Genomic DNA, 24,857 nt, shown 5'->3' with positions numbered 1-24,857 from the left:
AACGCTTTACAAAGATCAACATCGGCTGCAAGCAGCCCCTGCCGAAACTCTCGTCTGCATTCGGTGAGGACACGAAAAGCAAGGATACAGTCAATCGTTGACCTCTTTGGTGTAAAGCCTGACTGCTCTGGACGTTGGTGCTCAAGCAGATGGTGGCGAACCATATCAATAATTATCCGAACAAAGACCTTGCCCGGCACTGAGAGCAGCATCACCCCTCGGTAGTTGTTGCAGTCTTGGTGATCACCCTTCCCTTTCCAGAGAGGGACAACAAGGCCCCTCTTCCAGTCAGTTGGGATGATGCCTGTGTTCCAGGCAGAGCACAGAACTGCATGCAATGACATGAGTGCAGCATTTCCACCAGCCTTGAGAAGTTCAGCATGGATGCCACAGATCCCTGGAGCGTTACCCCGTTTGAACCGGTTCACCACAGCCTGTGTTTCCACAAACGAAGGTGGATCACAGTTGATTGGAGGGTCAGCAATCGGGATTGTAACACCCCTGACGTCCAACTCGACAGCTGGGGGATCAGCCTGGTACAACCGCTCAAAGTAACCGGCCCAGTGGGCCTTCACTTCGGACTCCTCTATCAAGAGCCTTCCACGCTCTGCTCTAACTGCAGTACACCGAGGGATGGGCTTGGATGAACGCAATGCGTGAATTCCCCTGTAAGCGGAACGATGACCACAGGTGATGCTCTACCCCCTCACAGATTCCTCGCACATAGGCCTCCTTGTCCACCGCATGTACAGTTTTATGCCTCAGCTCCCTGAACAGCTCAGCTCTGCCATTCAGCCTGGCCCTGCGACTCTGCTCAATGGTATCCAGTGTCCCTTGAGAGACAAAATTCTTCTTTGCCCTGCGGTGAGTTCCAAGACATTCACCGGCAAAATCGAGGATGGTTGTCTTGAAGGCATCCACAACTCTTGAGGATCTCCCAAAGCACCCAGACCCCCCTAATCCCCACTCAATTTGTTCGCAAACTCCTCAGCTACCCTCTCATCCTTGAGCTTGCCAACATCCAGCCTCGGCTGGGATGGTACCATTCTCCTGGAATTGAGGTGCAACTTAAGAGTTGCTCCAACAAGCCGGTGGTCAGTATTGAGGAACTGAGCACTCCAGTAGACCCTGCAGTTCTGGATCATCCTCCAGCGACCATCAACGAGCACATGGTCAATCTCCTTCGCCACACCGCCAGCGTTGGAATACCAAGTCCAGCGATGAGCTTGTGAGCCCTGAAACCATGAACCGGCCACCCTAAGTCCATGACTTCTTGCAAAGTCAAGGAACTTAGTGCTATTCAGGTTCACAGTTCCAGACCCATGGGGACCAACACACGTCTCATAACCATCCCTGTCGATGCATTGAAATCCCCCAAGACTGGAAGAGTATCTCGCCTGGAGCACTGATCAACCACAGACTCGAGCGTGCCATAGAATGCATCCTTCATGGTGAGATCACTCGCCTCAGTCGGAGCATAAACAGAGACCAGGGAAATGACACCCAAGGAGTGATGAATCTTTAGTCTCATAATACACTCGTTGACCGGTGTTACCTCAATTATCATTGGACACAGCTACAGCAACTCCTTGGGCATGGTAACCATCAGAGCAATCTGACCAATAGGTGTAACCACCCGCCATGATCTCCCCGCTATCAGGTCTCTGAACTTCAGAGAGTGCTGCAATACCGATGTTCAAACGCTTGAGCTCAGATGATAACAGAGACAGGTGATCATCCTCTCGTAGGGATCGGTCATTCCAGGCATCCACCCGAAGGGAGTGCCTCAGGTTAACCCAAGGAGACCGCTGTCTGTTGGACGACACCTCAGCACCACTCCGACACACTCTCCCGCAATCTGACCCGGGAATGTTACTCCGTGGTTTCCCTCCTATCATCAAAGATTGGGGGTCCCGAAGGCTTTGCCCCAATCCCGTCATCCGGTGAGCTGCCCTGCGAATGGAAACTGCACAGGATGTACTCCCATGGAGTGGGTTTTCAGATTTTTTTTGTGCTTCGAGAATGTTTTGCGGAATGAAGGGTTTTACAGTGGCCGGAGTGCAAATCCTGCCACCAACCTCCTAATAAGAAGTAAACCAACTGCAGGAGGACGTCCGCAGACACAATTGGGCACTTGATATGGATGGCCGTTGGCTCACAAGGAGCTCCTCCGCCCTTTGACAGGTTTTGTTTTTAACCCTGCTGGGTGTCCATATCCAAACACCCTCCTCACCAGAAAACCTGGTGGGGGAGACGGTTTAGTCGCCGACAACCTGACCATGGAACAGGTTAGTAAAGGTTTACATGATACCTGTAGCAAGTCACAGATCTGACCTGGCCTGACCTGACACAGACCTGACCTGACATCTGGCTTGACCTGACATACAATAAGATTGTGGTGCACTGCTTGTTTGTTGTTGTTGTTGTTGTTGTTGTGTATTTTTTTTTTTTTTTAATGCCCTGGAGAGAAAAGTGTGATTGAAAAGTCTCAGGAACACAGTTCCACAAATCACCCACCACCACTGCATTGTTCTTTTTCTTCGGAAGGCCTCGATTTTTGCAGTTTAACCACAGAAGTGTGTTACTGGAAGAATATGCATGTTCTTGGAAAGCTGAGGAGCATCTGAGGGTTGCAATAGCAGATGAAGCTCGACCCGAACAGAGGTGGTAAAAAGCATAGATGCCACTGACAATCAGCAATGTGAAAGAAACCGGCCTTGTGCTTCAGCCTTATCGCAGGAGATTCCAATATTATTGAGAACTTTAAATTCCACAAAATCCCCGAGAAATGGATGAGATGCTGGGACACCAGCCCATATTTGAGAGCAGTATACCATTGAGCTACAGCCACAGGCCTTGTAGGCCGAGTACTTTTGATTTTCAAAGAAAGACTTGGAGCGATGAAATGTGTGCGACTGTGGTCGGTGTCGATAGCTTGTACTATTATATGGTTTGTGTGCATGTGGATATGTGACATTATGAAACATCTCGGAAATGTTATGAAACCCTTCAATTTCGGTGAAATTTCACATTGGTGAAGGGATTTGGCTCAAGGATGCAGAAGTCTTGTATGTCGGTTTATTATTGATTCTCTCATTTTATTAGTCCCCTCCCGGTTTCAACGGAGGGCTCATAGGTTTGCTCTTCGTCTGTTTATCTGTCTGTCCGTTCCACCTGTGGTTTTTCAGACTTTTTCCCATACCCTATAACACATTCAACTGAAACTTGGTACATGACTTTATGGTACATGTAACTTTCTAAGTTACAAAACAAGTTCCAGTTTCAGGGTGTTTGGTCATTTTTTCAGTTATGGCCTTTTTGGACTTGTCTTTTTACTTATCTTTATGTTTTTATTATCCCCCGCCGCGCGGCGGAAGGGGGATATTGTTATCACCCGGGTCGTCCGTCCGGCTGTCCGTCCGTCCGTCCGGCTGGCTGGGCGTCAACATTTATAGCTGTGAGTGTGATAACTCATAAACTGTTTGCCATATCGATTTGAAATTTGGGTCGCACATGTACCACCTGAAAAGGAAGAACTCTATTGATTTTGGGCGTGGCCGGATCCAAAATGGCCGACTGGGGCGGTCGTCCGGCTGGCTGGCTGGGCTTCAACATTTATGGCGTCAACATTTATAGCTGTGAGTGTGATAACTCATAAACTGTTCGCTATATCGATTTGAAATTTGGGTCACACATGTACCACATGAAAAGGAAGAACCCTATTGATTTTGGGCGTGGCTGGATCCAAGATGGCCGACTGGGGCGGCCATCTTGAAAAATATTTTTTTCACCATATCGATTTTAAATTTGGGTCACACATGTACCACCTAAAAAGGAAGAACCCTGTTGATTTTGCGTGTGGCCAGATCCAAGATGGCCGACTGGGGCGGCCATCTTGAAAAATATTTTTTTCGCCATATCGATTTGAAATTTGGGTCACACATGTACCACCTGAAAAGGAAGAACCCTGTTGATTTTGCGTGTGGCCAGATCCAAGATGGCCGACTGGGGCGGCCATCTTGAAAAATATTTTTTTCACCATATCGATTTTAAATTTGGGTCACACATGTACCACCTAAAAAGGAAGAACCCTATTGATTTTGGGCGTGGCCGGATTCAAGATGGCCAACTGGGGCGGCCATATTGAAAAAAATGTTTTTTTCGCCATATCAATTTGAAATTTGGGTCACACATGTACCACCTGAAAAGGAAGAACCCTGTTGATTTTGCGCGTGGCCAGATCCAAGATGGCCGACTGGGGCGGCCATCTTGAAAATTTTTTTTTCGCCATATCGATTTGAAATTTGGGTCACACATGTACCACCTAAAAAGGAAGAACCCTATTGATTTTGGGCGTGGCCGGATCCAAGATGGCCGACTGGGGCGGCCATCTTGAAAAAAAATGTTTTTTGTAATAAATGGAAAACCGCTTATCTGATTTCAATTACTTTTCAATGGCGGGGGATTCTCCATCTCTGATGGTATATTTTTATTTTCTTTTGCCATTTCAATTGTTTCTATCTTGATATATGCATATATTATCCCATCGCTAATAGCATAATTGTCTATTTTTACTCAAAAGTTTTTGGTTACTTTTCCAAAGTGTAAAAATTCTTGTATTGCATATTTTCTTTGACTTATTGCTTTTCATTGTCTTCTTCTCTCTTCTGTCCTGTCTGATGTGATTCTGCACCCCTTATATGCTTCATTGCCATCATCTTCATTCACTGTACACTGGTAAATCAACAACACCATCCTTCAAATAATTTGCCCTTTTATTTTCATTTGTAATTATTTGAGCTTATTTTTATTATTACTTTATATTGGGTACCTTTTTCCTTTCAATTTCCATCAATGCTTACCATTGGTCTTTGGGGGATTTAAAAAAAAAACTTTTTTTTGCCTCATTACAATTTGCTTCACAACACCTTGCCACCATTGCCTTCATTTCACTTTTATCCATTGAACCATGGGAAGGCATTTCTTAGTGGGCTGGACCTAGTGGAGGCTTGGAGCAGTTTTGAAGAGCTCTGTATACCAATCGTTGTGGTTCCTGCTACAGTATCCAACAATGTCCCTGGAAGCGATTTCAGCATTGGAGCTGATACATCTCTCAACACCATCACCCACGTGAGAGTTGCATATGTTATTGCTTGCCGGAATGAAATGCTAGTCTTGATCATAAAGGCTAGTGTCATTCTGTGTTGGCATACAGCTGCTAAAACAATAAATGGAATCGACAGAACATTGATCGAAGTCTGGTGGGAAGCGATGAGAAGTTGACATTTCGGGTATTAACATTTTGTCGGATCAAAACCAGGGTTTTTGCTCCTATGAAGGGTCAACACCAGATGCGTCAGCTTCTTCATTCCCACATCAGTTAGCATACCTTGATCAACTTTTCTGTTGAATTCATCCATTGTGTTGATTGGCAGTTGATTTACAAAAAAATATTGAACAAGATATTCTCGCTCCGGACATTCCAGGAATTTTTGGTTCAGGTGAGGTAATATACTGGATATGTCTTTCTCCACCCCAACACACCCAAGCCCCCCCCCCCAACCATCTCCAATTATTGCAATAATTTGGAGAAAGTGTATGTGTGTGCATGCCTGGATTGTATGAAGAATTAAATGATTTGGTGAACAACATGATGAATAGATGGGCGTGAGAGAATAATATAACTCTAAAAAACAAAAACAAATGCAATTTGTATGTTCATTTGATAATGGCATTCATTGTCTTACCTTGAAGTCCAAACCCATGTCGTCAGTTGCACATTCTCACCCTGCGCTTGCAAAGCAAAAAGCAGGATTAAGCAATCGGTAGTCTACGTACGTATGGCGTACATCGTGTCTGCATTTTGTTAAGAGCGTACATCGAAAACCTTTCGGCGGAGGAAATTAAAACGTCACCACATGTTACATGACCATGTGATATAATGATCACACTTTTGAGGTCAACATAGGCCGATTTTCTAAAATCCTCAATTTCCATTCGATTGAGTTGAAATTTGAACAGGATTTTCATATCAGCTCACTGAATTCAACCACCAATTATGTTTTGACGTCGACATGGGCCAAAAGGTTAACACAGGCTGAATTTCTAAAATTCTCAATTTTCATCCAATTGACTTGAAATTTGAACAGAATTTTCATTAAAATGACTATCATGTGTCATGTGGTCTGGCAGCCATTTTGGATCGAAGGGAAAAATCTTTGAAAATCTTCGAAGGAGAAACCGCTTAACCGATCGATGCAAAATTTAACGAATTGATCAACTACCCATGGAAAATATGATTTGATAAACATGACGTCATCAGTCAAGTGTTCTGGCAGCCATATTGGATCAAAGAAAAAAAGCCTTAAAAAAACAATCACACCAAATCCTCAAGAATGGTATTAATGGAATACAAACCCCACACATTTCGTTTTTTAAGCTACCCTTCATATACAAAGAGCTTCTTGTAGCACAAACATCTTTTAAAGTTGAAAGACAAGTCTGAGTGTTTTGTTGTTCTGTGTATGGGGCAGACTACAAAAACATAATTGACCAATCTCTCACATCTCCGTTGGCCTTCAAGCCAAGTTCATTAAGTGCTACGATATCTCCCATGCAACCACTGCTTTTATCTTTCTGGTTTTGCTTGAAGTTCCGTACCGATGTCATGGAGACCCGCAAACTACAGTAGGCTGATCAGGTGAAAGGGTGAATAAGCTTGGTTAACCCCAATTTTTTTTGCTGGGCTCATTGTGGCAGATATTGTATCCTTGAATAAAACTGCTTGGTAAGCTGGTGATAACTACTTTGGACTGCTGCCGTTTGTCAGCAACCTTTATGTTTGCAAAAAATACATAATTTGCTCAAGTTGAAGGCAGTTAGTCACTGAAGCCTGCCATTGTCACTCCCACTCCTTTGCTGTAGGACCTTCCTCTCCCCCTCCCCCTTCCTAAAGCCGCTGTCACACCTTGACGATTTAGCCAGCGTATGCCGATTTATGAAAAAATTGTCTAAAACGCTGGCACACGTTGAATACGTTATGGGTACATTTTGTATACGTGAAGAGCACGCTGAAAAACACTGCCATACGTCGTAGTACGCTGGCTTTAAACGTTGTACTTTTGGGTTGTCCTCAAACTTTTGCATGCTTGAAATTTTACGACGTATGCCGGCGTATGACTCACACGTTCCGCTACGCTGGCCATAAGTTGTAGGCACGTTATGCGATCGTTGACACACGTCGACACACATTACTTGTAAGTTACTCATAAGTCGAAACACGTCGAGGTAATGTTTAGCGTACCCGAAACTTATTTCTAACCTATGAGTAACGTTTTGTAAGCACGCTACACGAACGTTGTTCACACTTCGCAACACGTTACTTGAAAAAAAGACGTAGACGTATTTGACATCTTCAGGACGACAACAGAACTTAATGAACGCGTTTCTAACTTACAGATACCGTATATTGGCGTAATGGCAGCGATTAGGGGAATTGGTATATAAAAAGGGGCTTCGCAGGAGGAACCCATCTTTTTTTTTTAGACTTCGTGGTGAGTACATGTCCATGTCATTCTGAGAGATGGAGGATACGGCAAGGCTGAGACGACAATACCTACCTGTCCTCCAACATCAACCTGACCTCATCGAGTTGACACTGCACCAGTTGTGTGCCAATAGAGCCGGGAGAAGAAGACGTGAACGGAGGAGAAGGAACTGCGTCAGACCATGGATCGGGAGGCGACGCCATTACGGCATATATGACCAGCTCATGGTGGAACTCCGGAACGAGGACCAAGCATCCTTCATCAACTTCCTGCGAATGCCCCCAGCGCTGTTCGATGAGCTGCGAGCCAGAGTGGGTCCAAGGATAACCAAGCATTATTATTAAATTATTTCAATAGTCCAGTGGAAGCGATTTAACTCATTCAATGAAAACAATTTCAATTGCCGAGCACCAGCATCCAAAAACAATAGGCGAGTGACAGGCATTTATTAAAAGTGAAGTTGCAGCCTAGGAATAGAAAACTTCACTTAATCCTCGATGATACGCTGCCACGCGATGCATATGTTAGACTATCGTTGGGCATAGGTTGTGGACGCCAAAAACACGCTAATGAGTCGTTGGTATAACTTGTGTATAAGTTATCGAAGCGTTCTGTCTTCATTACTAGTACATTATGCATTTGTCCAAGTTGTTTTGAATACTTTTAAAACTGAAACAAAAAAAAAAGTTCATCTTGGGAATGAGAAAAAAAATTAGCTGAAAAGAACATCGAACAATGGTGCAAAGTAGTCTCCTATTCGTGGACGCAACGAGGATCCATCATCACCCACACCCTCCCCATCACGCTCACCTACTACTACTGACATGGACATACTACTACTACCAATACTACTACTACGACTACTGACACTCTCACCTACTACTACTGACATGCTCACCTACTACTACTACTACTACTACTACTACTACTACTACTACTACTACTACTACTACTACTACTACTACTACTGATACTACTGACATTGACATCTACTCAACATGCAGTCTGGAACACTGACGGGTTCCTCTTGTGAAGCCCATTTGTATATACCAATTCCACTAAACGCTGCCAATACGCCATTATACGGTAGATGTAAGTTAGAAACACGTTCAGTAAGTTCTGTGGTCGTCCAGAAGACGTCAATCAAATTCGTCTACATACGACAATGTGCGTTTGAGATACGTTACAGATAGGTTCAAAGCACGCTACTCATAGGTTCAAAGCACATTGCTCATAGGTTAAAAATTAAGTTTCGGGTATGCTAAACATTACCTCGACGTGTTTCGACTTATGAGTAACTTACAAGTAACGTGTGTCGACATGTGTCAACGATCGCAGAGCGTGCAGATAACTTATGCCAGTATATGTGGAACTTGTGAGCCATACGTCTAGTATGTCGTAAAATTTTGAGCATGCTTGAAATTTCACGATGTACTAGACGTACCACGGAATATGACAGCGTACTTCCTCGTTTTTCAGTGTGCTCCTAACGTATACACAACTTACCCATACCGTATTCGACGTGTGTCAGCGTTTTACACACATTTTTCATAGGTCGGCATACGCTGGCTAAATCGTCAAGGTGTGACTGCGATGTTGACACTTCCAATTTTCAGGCGGTTATGATTTAAATCGGCGTGCGTCAGCCTTTTAACAGGCTACGCCACGAGTTCGTCGGCGATACGTGCAGCGCGCTATGCCTAAGTTAAACTATCGTTGGGCATAGGTTGTGAACGCCGACAACAGACTTACATGAGTAACTTACAAGTAAAGTGTTTCGGCGTGTGTCAACGATCGCATAACGTGCCTACAACTTATGGCCAGCGTAGCGGAACGTGTGAGTCATACGCCGGCATACGTCATAAAATTTCAAGCATGAAAAAATTTGAGGAAAACCCAAAAGTACAACATTTAAAGCCAGCCTACGACGACGTATGGCAGTGTTTTTCAGTGTGCTCTTAACGTATACAAAACGTACCCATAACGTATTCGACGTGTACCAGCGTTTTAGACAAATTTTTCATAAATCAGCATACGCTGGCTAAATCGTCAAGGTGTGACAGGGCCTTTAGCATTCGTTGGTATAAGTTATCTATAACACAACGAAACGTTCTGTGCCCGTTACTAATATGTTATGCATTCGACCAACACGTTATGAATACGACCTAAACTTTTAAAAAAAAACCTCAAAACTTCAGCGTACGCCAACGTTTTACATACATTTTTATACGTTGCCATTGCTGGCTAAAACGTCAAGGTGTGACAGCGCCTTAAACCCAGAAGGTTAATTTCCATGCAGCACAAATGTGCAATAATTTGGAGTCCCTGCAGTAGAGAGTCGACCATCCAGTTTGGCCAGGTACTTTCACATTCTAAATTATCATGCTGTTGCTGGCATTTGGATTTGGTCCCTCTATTAGAAATGGGTACTGGTGCTGGAGCTTCCTGATATTCAGGAAGAGTTTATACCACCAGTTTCTCAGTTTCATCTGGCAGATTGAATATATGCTGAATTTTTTAGACCAGTCTCCAACCATGGAAAAAGTTGCCACATTCTGAATATCCATAAGAGGTGGATGTTCCACAACGGGTTATTCAACCTTGAGGTTTGTCTCCCAGCAAGCTGCCACATCTGAAACCAAATCAGAGTTATAAACCACCTATCGGTGTCATTGTTCCAATACAGTTGCAGTTATAGTGCATTGGCCATAAGCAAAATGTTAACTATTCACAAAATGTTCTTCAAGACCATAACTGCTGAGATTTGAAGGATGCAGTGGCCTCACAGAGTTGAACCAGATGCATTGAGGAACCACTCTGATTGGCTGCATGTGCTGAGCAATCCATTGGCATATCTGCAAAAACCTGAACATCCCAATCCGTGCAAAGAAAGTTGTTAAAAATAAATGGAAGAAAAAGAAAATTGAAAACAAAAACAAATGCAATGTGGTGGTGAGTGGTGACCAGAGTGAAATGGCATTTTATTGTGAAAAAAATAATAAATCAATGTTTGCACAAATATTGTGAGTTCAATTACTCCATGCTCTTTGTGCGTTGTGGTCAAGGCACAGCAACGTACTCGAGCTGCCTTTCTCGGCAAGCGTTTATTGTAATTTATCGACTGCAATCGTGCCAATGGTGCTCATGGGAGTTGGCTTCACACCCTCCTCTCTTCCACCCACTGGAAGGCCATTACAAATGATCTATCATATGCATCATAGTCTTATGGGCCATTGCAGCATTTCATTGTCAAATAATGAAAGTGGATTGCGTGATGATGAGAAAAATTGATATAAATATTGAAAACGGAAGTTAAATTTTCCACATTTATTTATTTTATCTGGAAAAAAAATCGACTTCCTGAGCATACGACAGGTAAATGGTTATATTTTGGATCTGATATGGGTCTGCCTTTTTCACGAGCTGAAAAAAAAAATCATTTTAGGATTTGCCAGTTTCTTAACGAGCATTTTGGCTTGCTCGTGCAAACGAACAGGTAAGTACCTGTAGATTTAACCACATTCACTGTTGGCAGTAGTTGAAACAATTAAGGGTGCTCAAGACATGCAGGTAAGAAAACGAAACTGTGAGTGTTTGGCTTACTTTTGTCATCCGCTTTCTCATTTCATCTCATCTTGTCTCACCCTGTCTTTCTGCTGTTTTCTGTGCTTTTTTTGGAATTTTGTTACTGTGGGTCTGTCTTGATTTTTCTTTTATTTTTTTTTTGTAGCTTAAATTTATGCAGGTGCTGGGATCTACAACTGGATATGTTATTAAAAGTGTTGTATTGACAAAAGTACCAAAATTTACAATCGTTCTGTGTTCACCGACAACGGTAATTCGGTGACGTAAACTCGGGTTGAAACCCGAATCTTTAATTCCATTCCAACAACTTTACTTTTTATTCTTTATCATTTGATGCTTACTTTGTTTATGGATTGTAAAAAAAACAATTCATGAAACCAAACAACACAGTTTAATTTAATTCCAACAACTCAGCATTTTATCGCTTTACTTGACCTGTTTACTGCTTTTTAATTTCCATGCTTATTGTATGCAAGATTTTTGGAATTTATTTTCTATATTTTGCAATGTGTTCATTTGCATCATTCCTCCTGAGATAAGGTGATCAATGCCAGTGGCACTTTGAGCCATGGCAGTTAAACTTATCTTATGGATAAAACAACATCACTGCATTTCCATCCGCATTTGTTTCCAATGTGTTTTGCAAACCAGCAGATAAGCGTAAGGCTATTGCTCCCATTTCCTATTCGATCCCAAGTCGTCCCTTCCTGCTCACACCGCATTACCGATCCATCCAGGCATATGAAGGGGCTCTGCTGCTTCTAAAGGCGAGAGGTAAATATGAAGAGCTTTGCGTGCCAATATGCATGGTGCCCTCAACCATCAGCAACAACGTTCCAGGCACTGACTTTAGTGTGGGTACGGACACAGGCCTTAATGCCATTGTAGAGGTAAGTTTTCTTCAGTACAAATGCTTTTGCCAGGTTATAGTTACCTCTTCTCTGATAGGTATGATTTTCACACTGGTGGTGGTATTGCTTTGCAAGTTCGTTCCCTCATTCCCCAAAATCTCTGCCCCTCATTGTTAGTCCCCAATGCTATGGACTATATTTGACTCCATGTGTCTCTGCATAACAATGTATTGTTTCTTTGTGTGGTCTATCCTTCCCCCTCCCCCGCCCCATCTTCCATGAGCCTTTATCTGCAAACATTGACACTCTGCTCTCTATTCACACCTGTTCACTCTTCCTAATTTATGAAGACTAATTGCCACCATGCCAGCTCACTTGTTCCTTTACATGGTTGAGTAGCTAAGTAATTCGATGAATTAATTGGACTTGCTCGGTCTGGTTCTTTTCCAGCACGCATCTCCCTAAATGGCAACCTATCATTACTGGACCTTGTGATGTCAAACTTTTCTTCAAACGTGTTCTGCTCCTCCTCAGCCCTTCTAGGATCTCCTGTCCATATGTTGGTAAAAGTAGACGTCTCTTTGGCGGTTTGAGAACATCGAAGGTGCAGACGTGTTTAACAATTAGGTAAATCTATCTCATTGGTCTGGTCTCAAATTTGCTCTCTCCAGTCATAGTCCTGGTACTGATTTTCATAAATTGAAGTTTCGTTGCACCCCAAGGCCAACAGAGGTTTCATGATTTTTATTTATTTATTTATTTATTTATTTATTTATTTATTTATTAACTTTGTTATTGGACCTTAAATTATTTTCAGAGCATTACCCAAAAATGTGTCCGTTCTGTCAGAAAAATCAGCATTTCATCACGGTGTAGAGCTGTCCAGCTGTAAGATGACTGAAAACCATGTTTTGTGCTCTATATCGTGGTGTGTTAATTGACCAATCATCAAAAATTAGCATACATGCACAATGACACTTGAAATAAAATGGTATCAAACACAGTGAGGAACTGAATAGACAAATTTCTGTTTATTCGATATTTATGTTGAAAAAACATTGATTTTTGAAGAAATATTTTAACAGGCCAAGTTGATTTAAATATTGACCACAGACCAAACTAGAAGGGCACTCGGTAGAGCGCATACCTCCGCCACGTAATGCCTGATCCACGAGAACATATCGGGCCCAATACATTTTTGAAATATCATGCTATGCAGTACTATATCGTTTTTGGCCCTATCTCTCAATAGTGAAGAATCACTTTAATGATTAAATAATTGTCATATCCAGATTCGGATTCGGATCTTCACGGTCACACACCAAACCTGTCCACCAAGTTTTCTCCGAATCCATCCACAACTTTTTGAGAAGTCGTGCTACATATTAGTTGAACCCGATCTCTCAATGGTGAAGAATCGCTTGAAAAATTCTTGTATCCAGATCTAGATCTTCACCAAAATCGAATCAGTTCATCCTTGTCACACACCCAACCTGCCCCCCCCAAATTTCACCCCCATCCGTCTACAACTTTTTGAGATATCCTCCTACAGACAAGGGTGAAAACATAACCTCCTTCACCTTTGGTGGCGGAGGTAAATATGTGGAAAAGAAGCACATTAAGGATGATGAGTATGCAATGCAGCATGTTCAGACATGTACCAGCAACTGGATAAATCCATTCCAGGCAAATATCCTGCTGCACTGTAAGTACTGCAGATCATTTTTATCCCGATCGCTCGATGGTGAAGAATCACTTTAAAAAAATTCTCGGATCCGGATCTTCACCAAAATCGAATCAATTCTTCCCGGTCACACACCCAACCTCACACCAAGATTCAGCCAACTCATTCCACAACTTTTTGAGATATGCTGTTCACAGAAAAACAGTCAGACAGGGGTGAAAAACATAACCTCTACCTACCTTCAGTGGCAGAAGTAATAAGGATTTCTATGACTCCAATCCAAGGTTATATCTACAAACCTTTACAAAGCTAAATGAAAAGAAAAAGTTAAAGGCTAGGCAACAAGTGTCTGTGTTGAAATCAACCTGAGAACTATTTGGCTGCTTGATGGTCATTTGTCAGAGCTGGAATGTGTCCTTGTGTGAGCTATTCCAGTGCTCCTTTGGCCCACTTCCTCTTTCAATTTCAATACCAGATGGAAACTAAGGCCACACTCTTGTAAAGGCCATACTCTTGAAGGAGATGGAAAAAAAAGGTGAAACCATAGATGTCGCACCACAAGACAGCACATAGATTGTAGATGTGATGGCAATCATGCATGATTTGAAAGTAAATAGCAACATGACGTTCAAAGATTTGGCTCAGTTTATCTTCAGGACTGTTGTAAGAAATTCTGGAATGACTTCCCGAGTCGACTGGATTGTTGACACACACACTCCTTTCATTTCAATAAAGAACACTGAAAGAGAATGTCATAAAGATGTCACAGCAGGGTCCTTGATGGCGACCATTCTCACTGAAAATCAAAAAGTCGATAATCGGTTCATGAAGTCTACAAAGTCCAGAATTCAAGAGAAAAGTTGCACTCTTTATCTTGAAACAATGGCAAGACCCTATGTATGCTCACGAGCAAGGAAGATGTTCATTGTGTATGACTTGTGGAGAAGTGTGCACCTTTCAAGCATCTGGTAGAGAAAGGAATCGGATTAAAGTAGTTCTTGTTCAGACTCTATTTTGTAATCGTGAAGAAGCCGACAGTCGCATGCTTCACATGCAGCACGTCATGGTTCTGCCACAGTTATGCTTAAGTCTCTCTGACACGGATGTGGCAGTTCTTGGCAGAGGTACGAGTCACGAGATGGCAACGACAATGATTTTCAAAACGGGAACAAGGCAGAAAGTGAGATATGTCAATCTTTCAGCAATTGGATTAGCACTTGGGTCAGATGTGCGCAAGGCTTTGATCAGCTACCACACATTCAGTGGCTCTGATTCGACACGCGCCTTTGCTAGTCATGACAAAGCGAAGGGTCCGAGGCTGATGAAGAATGATCGAGCATTCCAAAGTGCTATGATAAACCTAGGCAGATATTTTGCCATTGATGTCAGCGTGCTGAAAGAAGGAGAAGGTGCAGTTTGTACCTTGTATGGTTATGAAGTAGAAGAACTATGTTTGGATCTCGAACAACAGAACCAGCTAAATTACCACCATGTAAGGATACATGCCAAAAGCACCTGAAGTGTGCAAACTACCAAGCTACTATTTGGTGGCTATACTTGGAACCAAGGCCAGTGGTATGAACACCTCATGGCAATGGTTGGGAGGTATATAGCCATGGTATCAAAGTGCACCAGATGGATATACCAGCAGCACCACAAGCTGTCTTTGAGTGTTTGAGTCGTAAATGTAAAAATATGTGCTGGGAATCCGCTGCACGTGCAGAATACACCACCTAAAATATACTGTGGCTTGTACATGCAATTCAGATGAGTGCGAGAATAGACCAGCTGCTTCCGATGTGGATGATGACCATCTTCTTTCTAAGGGTGGCTCAGATCTTGAATAATTTTCGACAAAATTGTGAGGCATCACGACGATGTACAATTCCGTTTGTGACTACAAAAGTGAACCACTTTTGTTGGAATAGTGTTGAAAATGTGTTTCAACGTGAGACAGAGTTGATAGTTTTACAGTCTTGTGTAATTTCATACTGCAAGGATTTATGGCGCGCAACGTGAAGAAGCATTTGATTGTATTGTCTCAAGTAATTAGTGGAACAGGAGTTCTAAAATCTCTTCTGGCAGACTGTGTAACTGCATTCAAAAAGAATAGGGTATTGTTTTATACTCTTCCTCATTTTCAACTATCTGTAGTGAATGGTGGTGTCTGCTTATTCCGCGGCTTCTTAGCGATGTACGGTGACAATTTAATATAAATAAAGATATTGGTATTTATTGACTCGTGAGTCAGTAAGTGACCACTATATTCGTTATGTGTGTCTGTCTGTCTGTCTGTCTCTTTCCCGAGCATAGCTCCGTGGGTTTTGATCCGATCCTGATAAAATTTTGGTGGGAGGTTTATATCAGGATCTAGTTGTGTTTTCCTTAGAATGGGCCTGCTGCCCCCATTATGGGTGGAGCCACGCCCAAAAAGCATGTGTTTTTAGGGGGTAGCCGATTTCAAGTTACATCTTCTCTGAGGGGGTTTGTCGAATCTGGCAGGGGTTTCGGTATTTGGTTAGCCCAATGGAGCTCGATTTTTCATTTTTGTCCCAAGGTCAAGGTCATAAGGTCACGAACTTAGAAAATGTCAAAAAAATCAATAAACTGGGCATCGAGCTCCTTGGGTTTTCAACTGTTTCGAATGAAAGTTGGTATGCAAGTAGTGCTCTTCGAGTACGACAACTTTCATCATTTACGTTTTTTCCGATTCCCGCCAGTTTGCCCGTGGCGTCCCCTCGAAGGTTAAAAAAAAATAAAAGGCGAACCGTGTACATTGCTCATGAACCATCACCATCTCCAGACTTGTCAGTGTATTCTTTTCATTTTTTTATTTCATGGAAAAGTTGTGACAAAAACTACAAAAATTAGTTATTACATGATGTCATTGCACAGTCCATTCACAAATCTATATGAATTGTCAATATTCTGATCATTTCATGAAAAAAAAAAATGGTGAATTTGGTACAAATTCCTAAAAATCACTGTTTTCTTCATGTGGTGTGTTGTTTTCATTTTGTCGTGATGTTTCTGACATCATTTGCAAGACGTGTGCCAATTTATATTATGGTTGCACAATAAATACTCGACTTATTGCACGATTGATGTGTTTTTATCATTTTGTGGTTCGACAACTATGCTCCATGATAAAATGCTGATTTTTCTGACAGACAGACACTTATTTTTGGTTATTGTTCTGAAATAAATAAATTAGGGTTCAATTAAAAAAAAATAAAAAATCACGAAACCCGTGTTGGTTGAGGAGTGCAGCCAACTCCTGTTTTAGGGTCTTTCTGAAAATCATCACCAGGACTATCCATCACATTATCACATTAACTCTGAACATTGACTACTACTGGAATTCCTTCTACAATGAATTAATTTCTCTTCTTCACAAATAATTTCTCCTGCATTCAACTTTTTTTATATCGATCATCCATGTACCCTGGTACACTTGTGTGTGGCGAGGACATCACAAGAAAACAACTTTCATTCTCTCCTGGAAGGTAACCCATACTGGTGACAAGCCCCAGTCTCTCCACACAGATCAGAACAATAGTGCATCTGTCCTACAACAATCCAGTACCCAACACCAGGCTCACCTTCAATCGAAATGATCCAGTCTCTCACTATTCTGCAATGCCTGGTGGTAGCTGGTCAGGTTTCACATTTCCTTTCCATTTTTTTCCTTCCTTAGGGTCGGTCATGCTGGACAATGCTCAAGGAAAAGCAGAGTTGTTGAACTGTCTTCACTCAAGAGGCCGATGTCCCAAATCTATCCCTTCCTGTACCCACCCTTTTCCCCATTTCCTGTTGTTCCCAATAAGTTTCTTCATGGAAACGTTTATTATTCAGATCGGCATTTCTTCTACAGCCGGTTGTGATAAGTGGTCTAATTCTCAGGAACTGTTGTCTCTCTCACAGGTCTCCTTCACAATATCTCCACTCTTTCACAGATCCTTCTTGGAAGGACTTTTTCCTCCATCTTGGAAAGTTGCAAACATAATTCTCATCATAAAAAAAGTTCCACAACCGATCCCCTCAACTACCCATCTCTTAGCCTTCCCCCATTCATAAACAAAGTAATGTAATCCATACATCAGTATCGCTAACCTCAGACACTATTTATTCTCTAACTCGCTAATCTCCGACGACCAGTTCAGGTTCCGACCTGCCCATTCACCTTGAATACATTACTCCTTCTGACCCAGCCATAGATCGATGTACTAAATTACAAGCAGGAGGTTAAGTCTATCGCTGGATATCTGTGGAGTCTATGATACTGTCTGGAATTCATTCTTGATTTCTAAATCAACTTCCTTTGGTGTTTCGGCCATTTTGCTCAAGTGGTCTGATTTCTTGTATGAGCGAAAGCAGCAGGTGGCCCTTGGTAGTATCCTTCCCCATGGTCTCTCCCTTCAGGTTGGGGTTCCACAAGGCAGTCTTTTTAGAACTTTTAATCTTGATCTTTATTGATTATTAACATATTCTCTTGAAAACAAGCTTCACGATTTTACCGATGACTCCACCTTATGTAAAACGTACATCGCCCTTTCATCAGAAATGTAGAAGATAAACTGGTGGTCAGCTGTTTGGAACATGACGTACACACACACACACCTCTCCTCTTTTTTTTTTCTTTCTTTTTTTTCATTCTCTTCCCCCCCCCCACCCCACAACCCCACAAGGGTCAATAATCAAACTATACAATGTATCTCTTTCTCTCTTGGAGAACAGCGTAGGCACTGAAAGATGTGCAGTCCATTGAACTCCTTGGTCTCGCTATATGCCATAGCATAAGAAGTGTGTGTGTGTGTGTGTGTGTGTGTGTGTGTGTGTGTGTGTGTGTGTGTGTGTGTGTGTGTGTGTGTGTGTGTGTGTGTGTGTGTGTGTGTCATATCGCCAAACTCTCATCAAAGGTGAGTTGCCATCAAGGTATTCTTCATAGAGCCAAGGCATACCTGAGCCGCAGTGAACTCATCACGCCGTGAAAGGCTTTCATATGGAGCTCCGTGGAGTGTGCTCCTCTTGAGGTTGTCAAAAACATGGCCTTCTACACCATTGGAATTGTCAGTCAGGAAGTGGATTCCCAAAAACTGTCACTCTTTCACTGATGGCAAGTTGGTGAGCTCTGTAGTTTGAATAAGCTTTCATGTGGCCTTGCTCCTCCTGCCCTCTTTTATCTCTGCCCTCCCCAAACTACCCCAGGTTCATCAAGAAACCCTCACCTCCTCACCCTAACTAAATTCTAGGATGTTTGCCCACCTGCATTCATTTGTCCCCTTATTCTTCCAAATGTAGAATTGTCTCACTGTATACATTGTCTCGTCCTTCTCAGTTAGGTCTTTCAAATGTGCTGCCCATCACTACTTCATGCACTTATCCAAGCACATACATTTTCTCTTCCACACACTTTGATTCTTTCCCTATTGTTTCTGGTTTTGTGTTTTTCCTCCTTTCCTCATTATGTTTGTCCATTCCCCCCATCACCCATACCCTTTGGTAGTTTGTAAACCTGCTGTCCTTTGCAGTTTATCTCTTCCATCAGCCTATACCTCTTGCATAAATAAGAACAAATTGTTATCTCTGTTTCCAAAATTTCAACTCTTGATTAATACAAAATGGATGAATGAGAGGAATGACTGCATAACAAACATACAGGTAGTGGACAAAAAAATGAAAACATCAATATAAAGTTACTTAATACAGTGTTGAGCCACCACGTGTGGCCAGTACAGACTGTATGTGCCGTAGCATAGAGTCAACCAGCATCTGGGATTCTGCATGAGGGATGCGGCACCATTATTCCAAGAGAAAGTCAATAAACTCACACCTGTTTGATGGAGGTGAAAAACGCTGTCTCGGGCATCATTCCAGAATATCCCATATATGCTCGACTGGGTTCAGATCTGCTGAGTGAGAAGACCATGACATATTGATAACATCAGTGTCATGCTCATCAAACCATTGGGCGACCACACGTGATCTGTGGATGGGGGCATTGGGGGATCTCCACCTGCAGCCATGCTAGACATAATTGTAGGCAACCAGGCCTGTGCAGTATATTTGTACATGACCCTAAGCATGCTGTGATGTTAGTTGCGAAATTAACACATGGGCCACACCTGTGTGGAAGCCGTTGCTTGGTGTCTCTCATTTACCCAAGTGTTTCCATTTTGTTTTGTCCACTACCTGTATCTTGAATCAAGGGGTGAATCGATGAAGGTTAAGTTTGCAGTATTCTCTTTGGAAAAGTTTCCAGTATTCTATTTTGTCACTTTCTCTTGCCTCTTGATTAAATTTTCAGACATGTGACCGCATAAAACAGTCGGCGAGCGGAACGAAACGCCGTGTTTTCATCATCGAGACCATGGGTGGATACTGTGGCTACCTGGCAACCATGGGTGCGATGGCAGCTGGTGCAGATGCTGCATATATATTTGAGGATCCTTTCACCATACATGACTTACAGGTGTGTATATTGCCATGAATCCCAGAGAGCTTGCGCCAATCGTCTAAACAAAATGTGCATTGTCTTGTGTCGTACTTTTTTGTAATTCCATTATACCTTCACGGACAGGAATGCTTTGTCAAATGGGAGGAGTTGGGTTGTAATGACAACATATGCTACTTGGCTTCTCATCGTGGTCATTTTCAGTGCCTAATATAAAGTGTTATTTATATATATATATATATATATATATATATATATATATATATATATATATATATATATATATATATATATATATATATATATATATATATATATTGCATTTGTTTGTCCAGGCAAATGTGGAACATCTGTTGAGTAAGATGAAGACTGGAATACAGCGTGGCCTAGTTCTCAGGTAAGGGCTTTGTAGTTCTTGCATCATCACATTCGTGTTCCAATTAGGATTTAATTTTTAGGTGCAGTGTATTTTTAGGTGGGGGAGGGGGAGGGGGGAGGAAAAGGGCTCTACATGCAAAAGAGTAATGCAAGTGAATACAGTTGGGCCCTGCTGTACGTCGCCTTGATATACATTGTTTCGCTTGTATGTTGTTACCAACATGACAGCAACGTACTACTTTCAGGGTTCAAATTTATAAATAAATAAAAAAAGGAAGTTACTTTCTTATCAAATGGCCAATGGAAAAAAAATTCTCATTGTCTTCAGTGCATTTCCAGCACGGGAGCTTGTCTTGCTTTCCTAATGTGGATAGAAAGTTTGACGTGCTGTCGCCATCTTTTGGTTCGTGCTGGTTTATTTATATCATTTCATCATTAAAACCCTGTCAAAATGAGTTATAAATGTACATCAAGTGATAGTTGTGACTCGGTTAAAAAAAACCTTGGAAAAGTATTACACTGGAAGTGCAATTGTAGGTTTTACGGCATTTTGATGCTGGTTAAAAAGGCAGTAGCAGTCGGTAGAGCACTTACCCTACCCCTTTATAATGTATCATTATCAATTATGACTTGTCATACTACAAAATGCCTCATTTTTGTTTCTCGATTCACATTTTTTGTAGAATATCATTGACTAGAAATATCACCCAGGAACTTAACCCCTATTTATATCATTAGGTCTATGTTAATGTTTACTTAACGTTGTTTCACTTGGTCACACTTTTCAGGAGCACATCTCCAATGTTTCAGTGAGGCCTGATTGTACTGATTCAGAAGTAGATTTGAGAGAAGCTCAATACAACCACATAGTGCATCCATAGAATATCACCATTTGCAAACACAGAATGAGTGGAAACCTGATTATGCTGAAGGTTGTGTGACCATATTTTTGGTCATCATCATCCACCACATTACCTGAAAATGTTTGTGACAGGTGATAAAGAATGGGTTGTACTGAGTGTAGCTTCAAATATCTTTGAGAAATTTTGTTAGCCACAGACAAAATCACAAAGGTGGTGATTCTTTATTTATTGTTTAATCATGGGAGGATAAGAGAGAGAGGGAGAAGAGGGAGAAGGAGGAGAGGGAGAAGAGAGAGAGGGAGGAGAGGGAGAAAAAAAGAGGAGAGGGAGAAGAGAGAGAAGGAGGAGAGGGAGGAAAGAGAGAGAATAAATAAATATAAAAATATGGAAACCAGTGAGATTAGAAAAAGATTGGGGGTATTACAGAAAATAAATAAAGCTCAACGCACCGAGGAGGAAAACAAAGAATTGACAAGTCGATTAGAAATATTTGCGTCAAGACTATTAACATTGTTTTCCTTGGTGTGATTGACTTTAATTAAAGTTTTACATTTTTTTTTTCTTAAATAAATGGAGGAGAGAGTGAAGACATTTCAAAGGATTCTTTATGTTTTAAAAATTAAGATTCAAATGTGCATGTTAGAAACTAAAAAGGTTTTCGCTCTCTGTAGGAATTTTTCTCATAAATAAATGAGTTATTGTCTCTAATGTAAAAAGAAAACTAATACTAAAAATATCTCATATTTTAAAAGTAAAAATAACAGGGTTATACAAAAAGGTATATGTTCGGTGTGTGGTTCAAAAAAATATCAATTTATCTCCAAACACAAACGTGGGGGAGCTACACAAAAGTTTTTATCGGGAAGTAAATTTCCAACGACTGGAATACCAGGGGAATTACATCTACCAGGGTATTCTTTCTGTGGTCCAGGACCAAAACTTGAATAAAAGATTACATTCGGCTGACAATCCTAAACCGTGGAGCAAACCTATTAATAGGGTTGAAGTGTGCATGAGGCACGATATTGATTATGGAAATAGCACGATGTTGGAAGAAAAGCATGAAGCCGATAGAGAAATGTTGTATAATTTTTCTCTGATACAAAATCCAACCTTGAGAGAAAAAGTTGATAGGTTCATCGTGAAGAAGATAATCAGTGATAAATTGAAACTTGGGCTTAGAAATTCAAAACACTTATAGGCTCTAATGATGTCATTAAGATTGAAGAGCAATTAGCTAATGGATTACATAAACCAATATTCACAAAGTTTCATATAAGGAAGGTTTATTCCAAGGAAGTTGATTATATCTGGTCCGCTATTTTAATTGAACTCAATTATGATATGGGATACAAGTATGCTTTAACCATTTTTGATTTGAGGAGTAGATATGCGTGGGTTGTCCCTTTGAAAAACAAAACCGGGAATACACTCATGTTAGCCTTCCAACAAATATTTAATAAAAGTAAGAGAAAACCTCAAAAAATTGTGGACTGATGAGGGTACAGAGTTCTACAACAAAACATTTATGAATTATCTTTAAAATAACAATATATTGCATTATACAGCACCTTTAATGAAGGAAAAGCAGTTGTTGTTGAGCGATTCAATCGCACTTTAAAAGAGAGACTATATTAAAAAATTCACTCAACTCGGTTCGCAACAATGGTTATCTTTAATTCAGGATATTGTTGATAAGTATAATGATACAATTCACACCTCAACGAATACTAAACTATCAGAAACATTTACAAAAGTAGAATATGAAAAAGAGATTAATGTCAGAAAGCCAAAGTTCAAAGTTGGTGATGTAGTAAGTGTACAGGTGGAAATCTCATTTTGAAAAAGGTTATACAAAGCGATGGACAAATGAACTTTTTTAAATTGTTGATGTAATCGATACAGTTCCTTGGACTTATAAGGTATATGATTTAAAGGGGGAATAGATTTTAGGTTATTTTATTCACAGGAATTGCAAAAGACAAAGATAAATTGAAAACAAATGACTCCACCCATTTTTGACCCCACCCACACAAGCCCCACCCACACAAGCCCCACCCATGCAAGTCCCACCCGCGCAAACCCCACCCACAAAAACCACATCCACACAAGCCCCACCCACACAAGCCCCATCCACATCCATCATATTCACATAATTAGTGATTTGTTAATTAGTCCCCCACACACAACATGTTAATTTAATTTCAAAAAATTGCTCCACCCACACAAACCACATCCACACAAACCCCATACACACAAGCTCCACCCATCCACACAAACCCCACCCATCCACACAAGCCCCACCCACCCACACAAGCCCCACCCATCCACACAAGCCCCACCCATCCACACAAGCCCCACCCATCCACACAAGCCCCACCCATCCACACAAGCCCCACCCATCCACACAAGCTCCACTCATCCACACAAGCCCCACCCATCCACACAAGCTCCACACCCACACAATCCCCACCCACCCACACAAGCCCCACCCCCTGTGCACCCCCACCTTTGACCCACCACCCCTCTCATGCCACCCCCCCAAACCCTTCCCCACACACACACACAGGGTGGGTCATTGGGGGAGCGCACCTAACCCCCCCCCCCTTACATCTCCTTTATTCTTTTCTTGTGATTCAAAATCAGATAATTATAAGGAAAGCAAATATAATGAATCAAGATTGAAAATATTAAACATTTTTCTTTGGGTAAATATTCAGTTGCGAGAATGGACGATCTTTCCCAGCAGTCTGCTTCAGATATCTTGTGATTTTGAAACTCGGATCCCATATTCTGTTTTGAAACAGAGTGAAGAACAATTAGGGAATATAAAGATGATTATTTTATGATATTAATAAAAATAATACATATAACATTTACCTCCAGAAGATCGAGTGTCATGTCAGATTCCTCCAGAAGATTAAGTTGTGTGTTTGATTCATCCAGACAGGTGTTTAAACTGAAAAATATAATTAAAAAAATAATGAATCAAAGACATAGACAGACACACACACACATACACACATACACACACATACATACCACACACACACACACATACCACACACACACATGCACACATATACACACACAGAGACAGAGTGATAATTTCTCACCTTGAACTCGGACCATTCCAGATCAAAGGATGTGAGAGTACTTGTTTCCAGCCAACAATAATATCATTCAGTTCTTTTCGAAACGAATAAATATCTTCAAGAAAGTCGTTCATTTTTATCCATTCCTCGTGATATTCAAATAACTCATTTTCAACATCAGTTATTAACGATGTTTTTATTGGGGACAACCTGTTGGAAAAATGACATTCAATAATAATTATTGGTTGTACAGTGATTTAATTTTGTTTTACACAATAAATAATGAATTGGGTTGAGATCTCACCTGTCATCTTGTGAAAACGATTGATCTGCAAGGTTGTAGTAAGAATCTGAACGCTCCATTTTCGTAATAAAACACGAACGGCACACAAGTTGCTTA

The 24,857-nt window shown here is 41.4% G+C and overlaps 1 protein-coding gene across 6 annotated transcripts in view; it reads left to right on the top strand.

The window, feature by feature from the left end:
* The window catches only part of PFKP (phosphofructokinase, platelet), a 115,343-nt gene that overhangs the window by 67,863 nt on the left and 22,623 nt on the right, over positions 1–24,857 (top strand). For 2 of the 6 annotated variants that reach the window (XM_085859623.1, XM_085859622.1), the window contains exons 16-19: positions 4,978–5,130; positions 11,870–12,022; positions 19,975–20,139; positions 20,457–20,518. In XM_085859623.1, coding sequence (XP_085715749.1) covers positions 4,978–5,130; positions 11,870–12,022; positions 19,975–20,139; positions 20,457–20,518 — 533 coding nt within the window. The remainder of the gene's footprint in view (positions 1–4,977; positions 5,131–11,869; positions 12,023–19,974; positions 20,140–20,456; positions 20,519–24,857) is intronic. The other 4 variants (XM_085859624.1, XM_085859626.1, XM_085859625.1 and 1 more) reach the window with 3 other exon arrangements.

The sequence above is a fragment of the Eptatretus burgeri genome, chromosome 16 (genome assembly GCF_056783735.1).
Source record: "Eptatretus burgeri isolate ZD-2024b chromosome 16, Ebu_testis_v1, whole genome shotgun sequence".
Lineage (NCBI taxonomy): Eukaryota > Metazoa > Chordata > Myxini > Myxiniformes > Myxinidae > Eptatretus > Eptatretus burgeri.
This window is presented reverse-complemented; position numbering and strand designations above follow the sequence as displayed.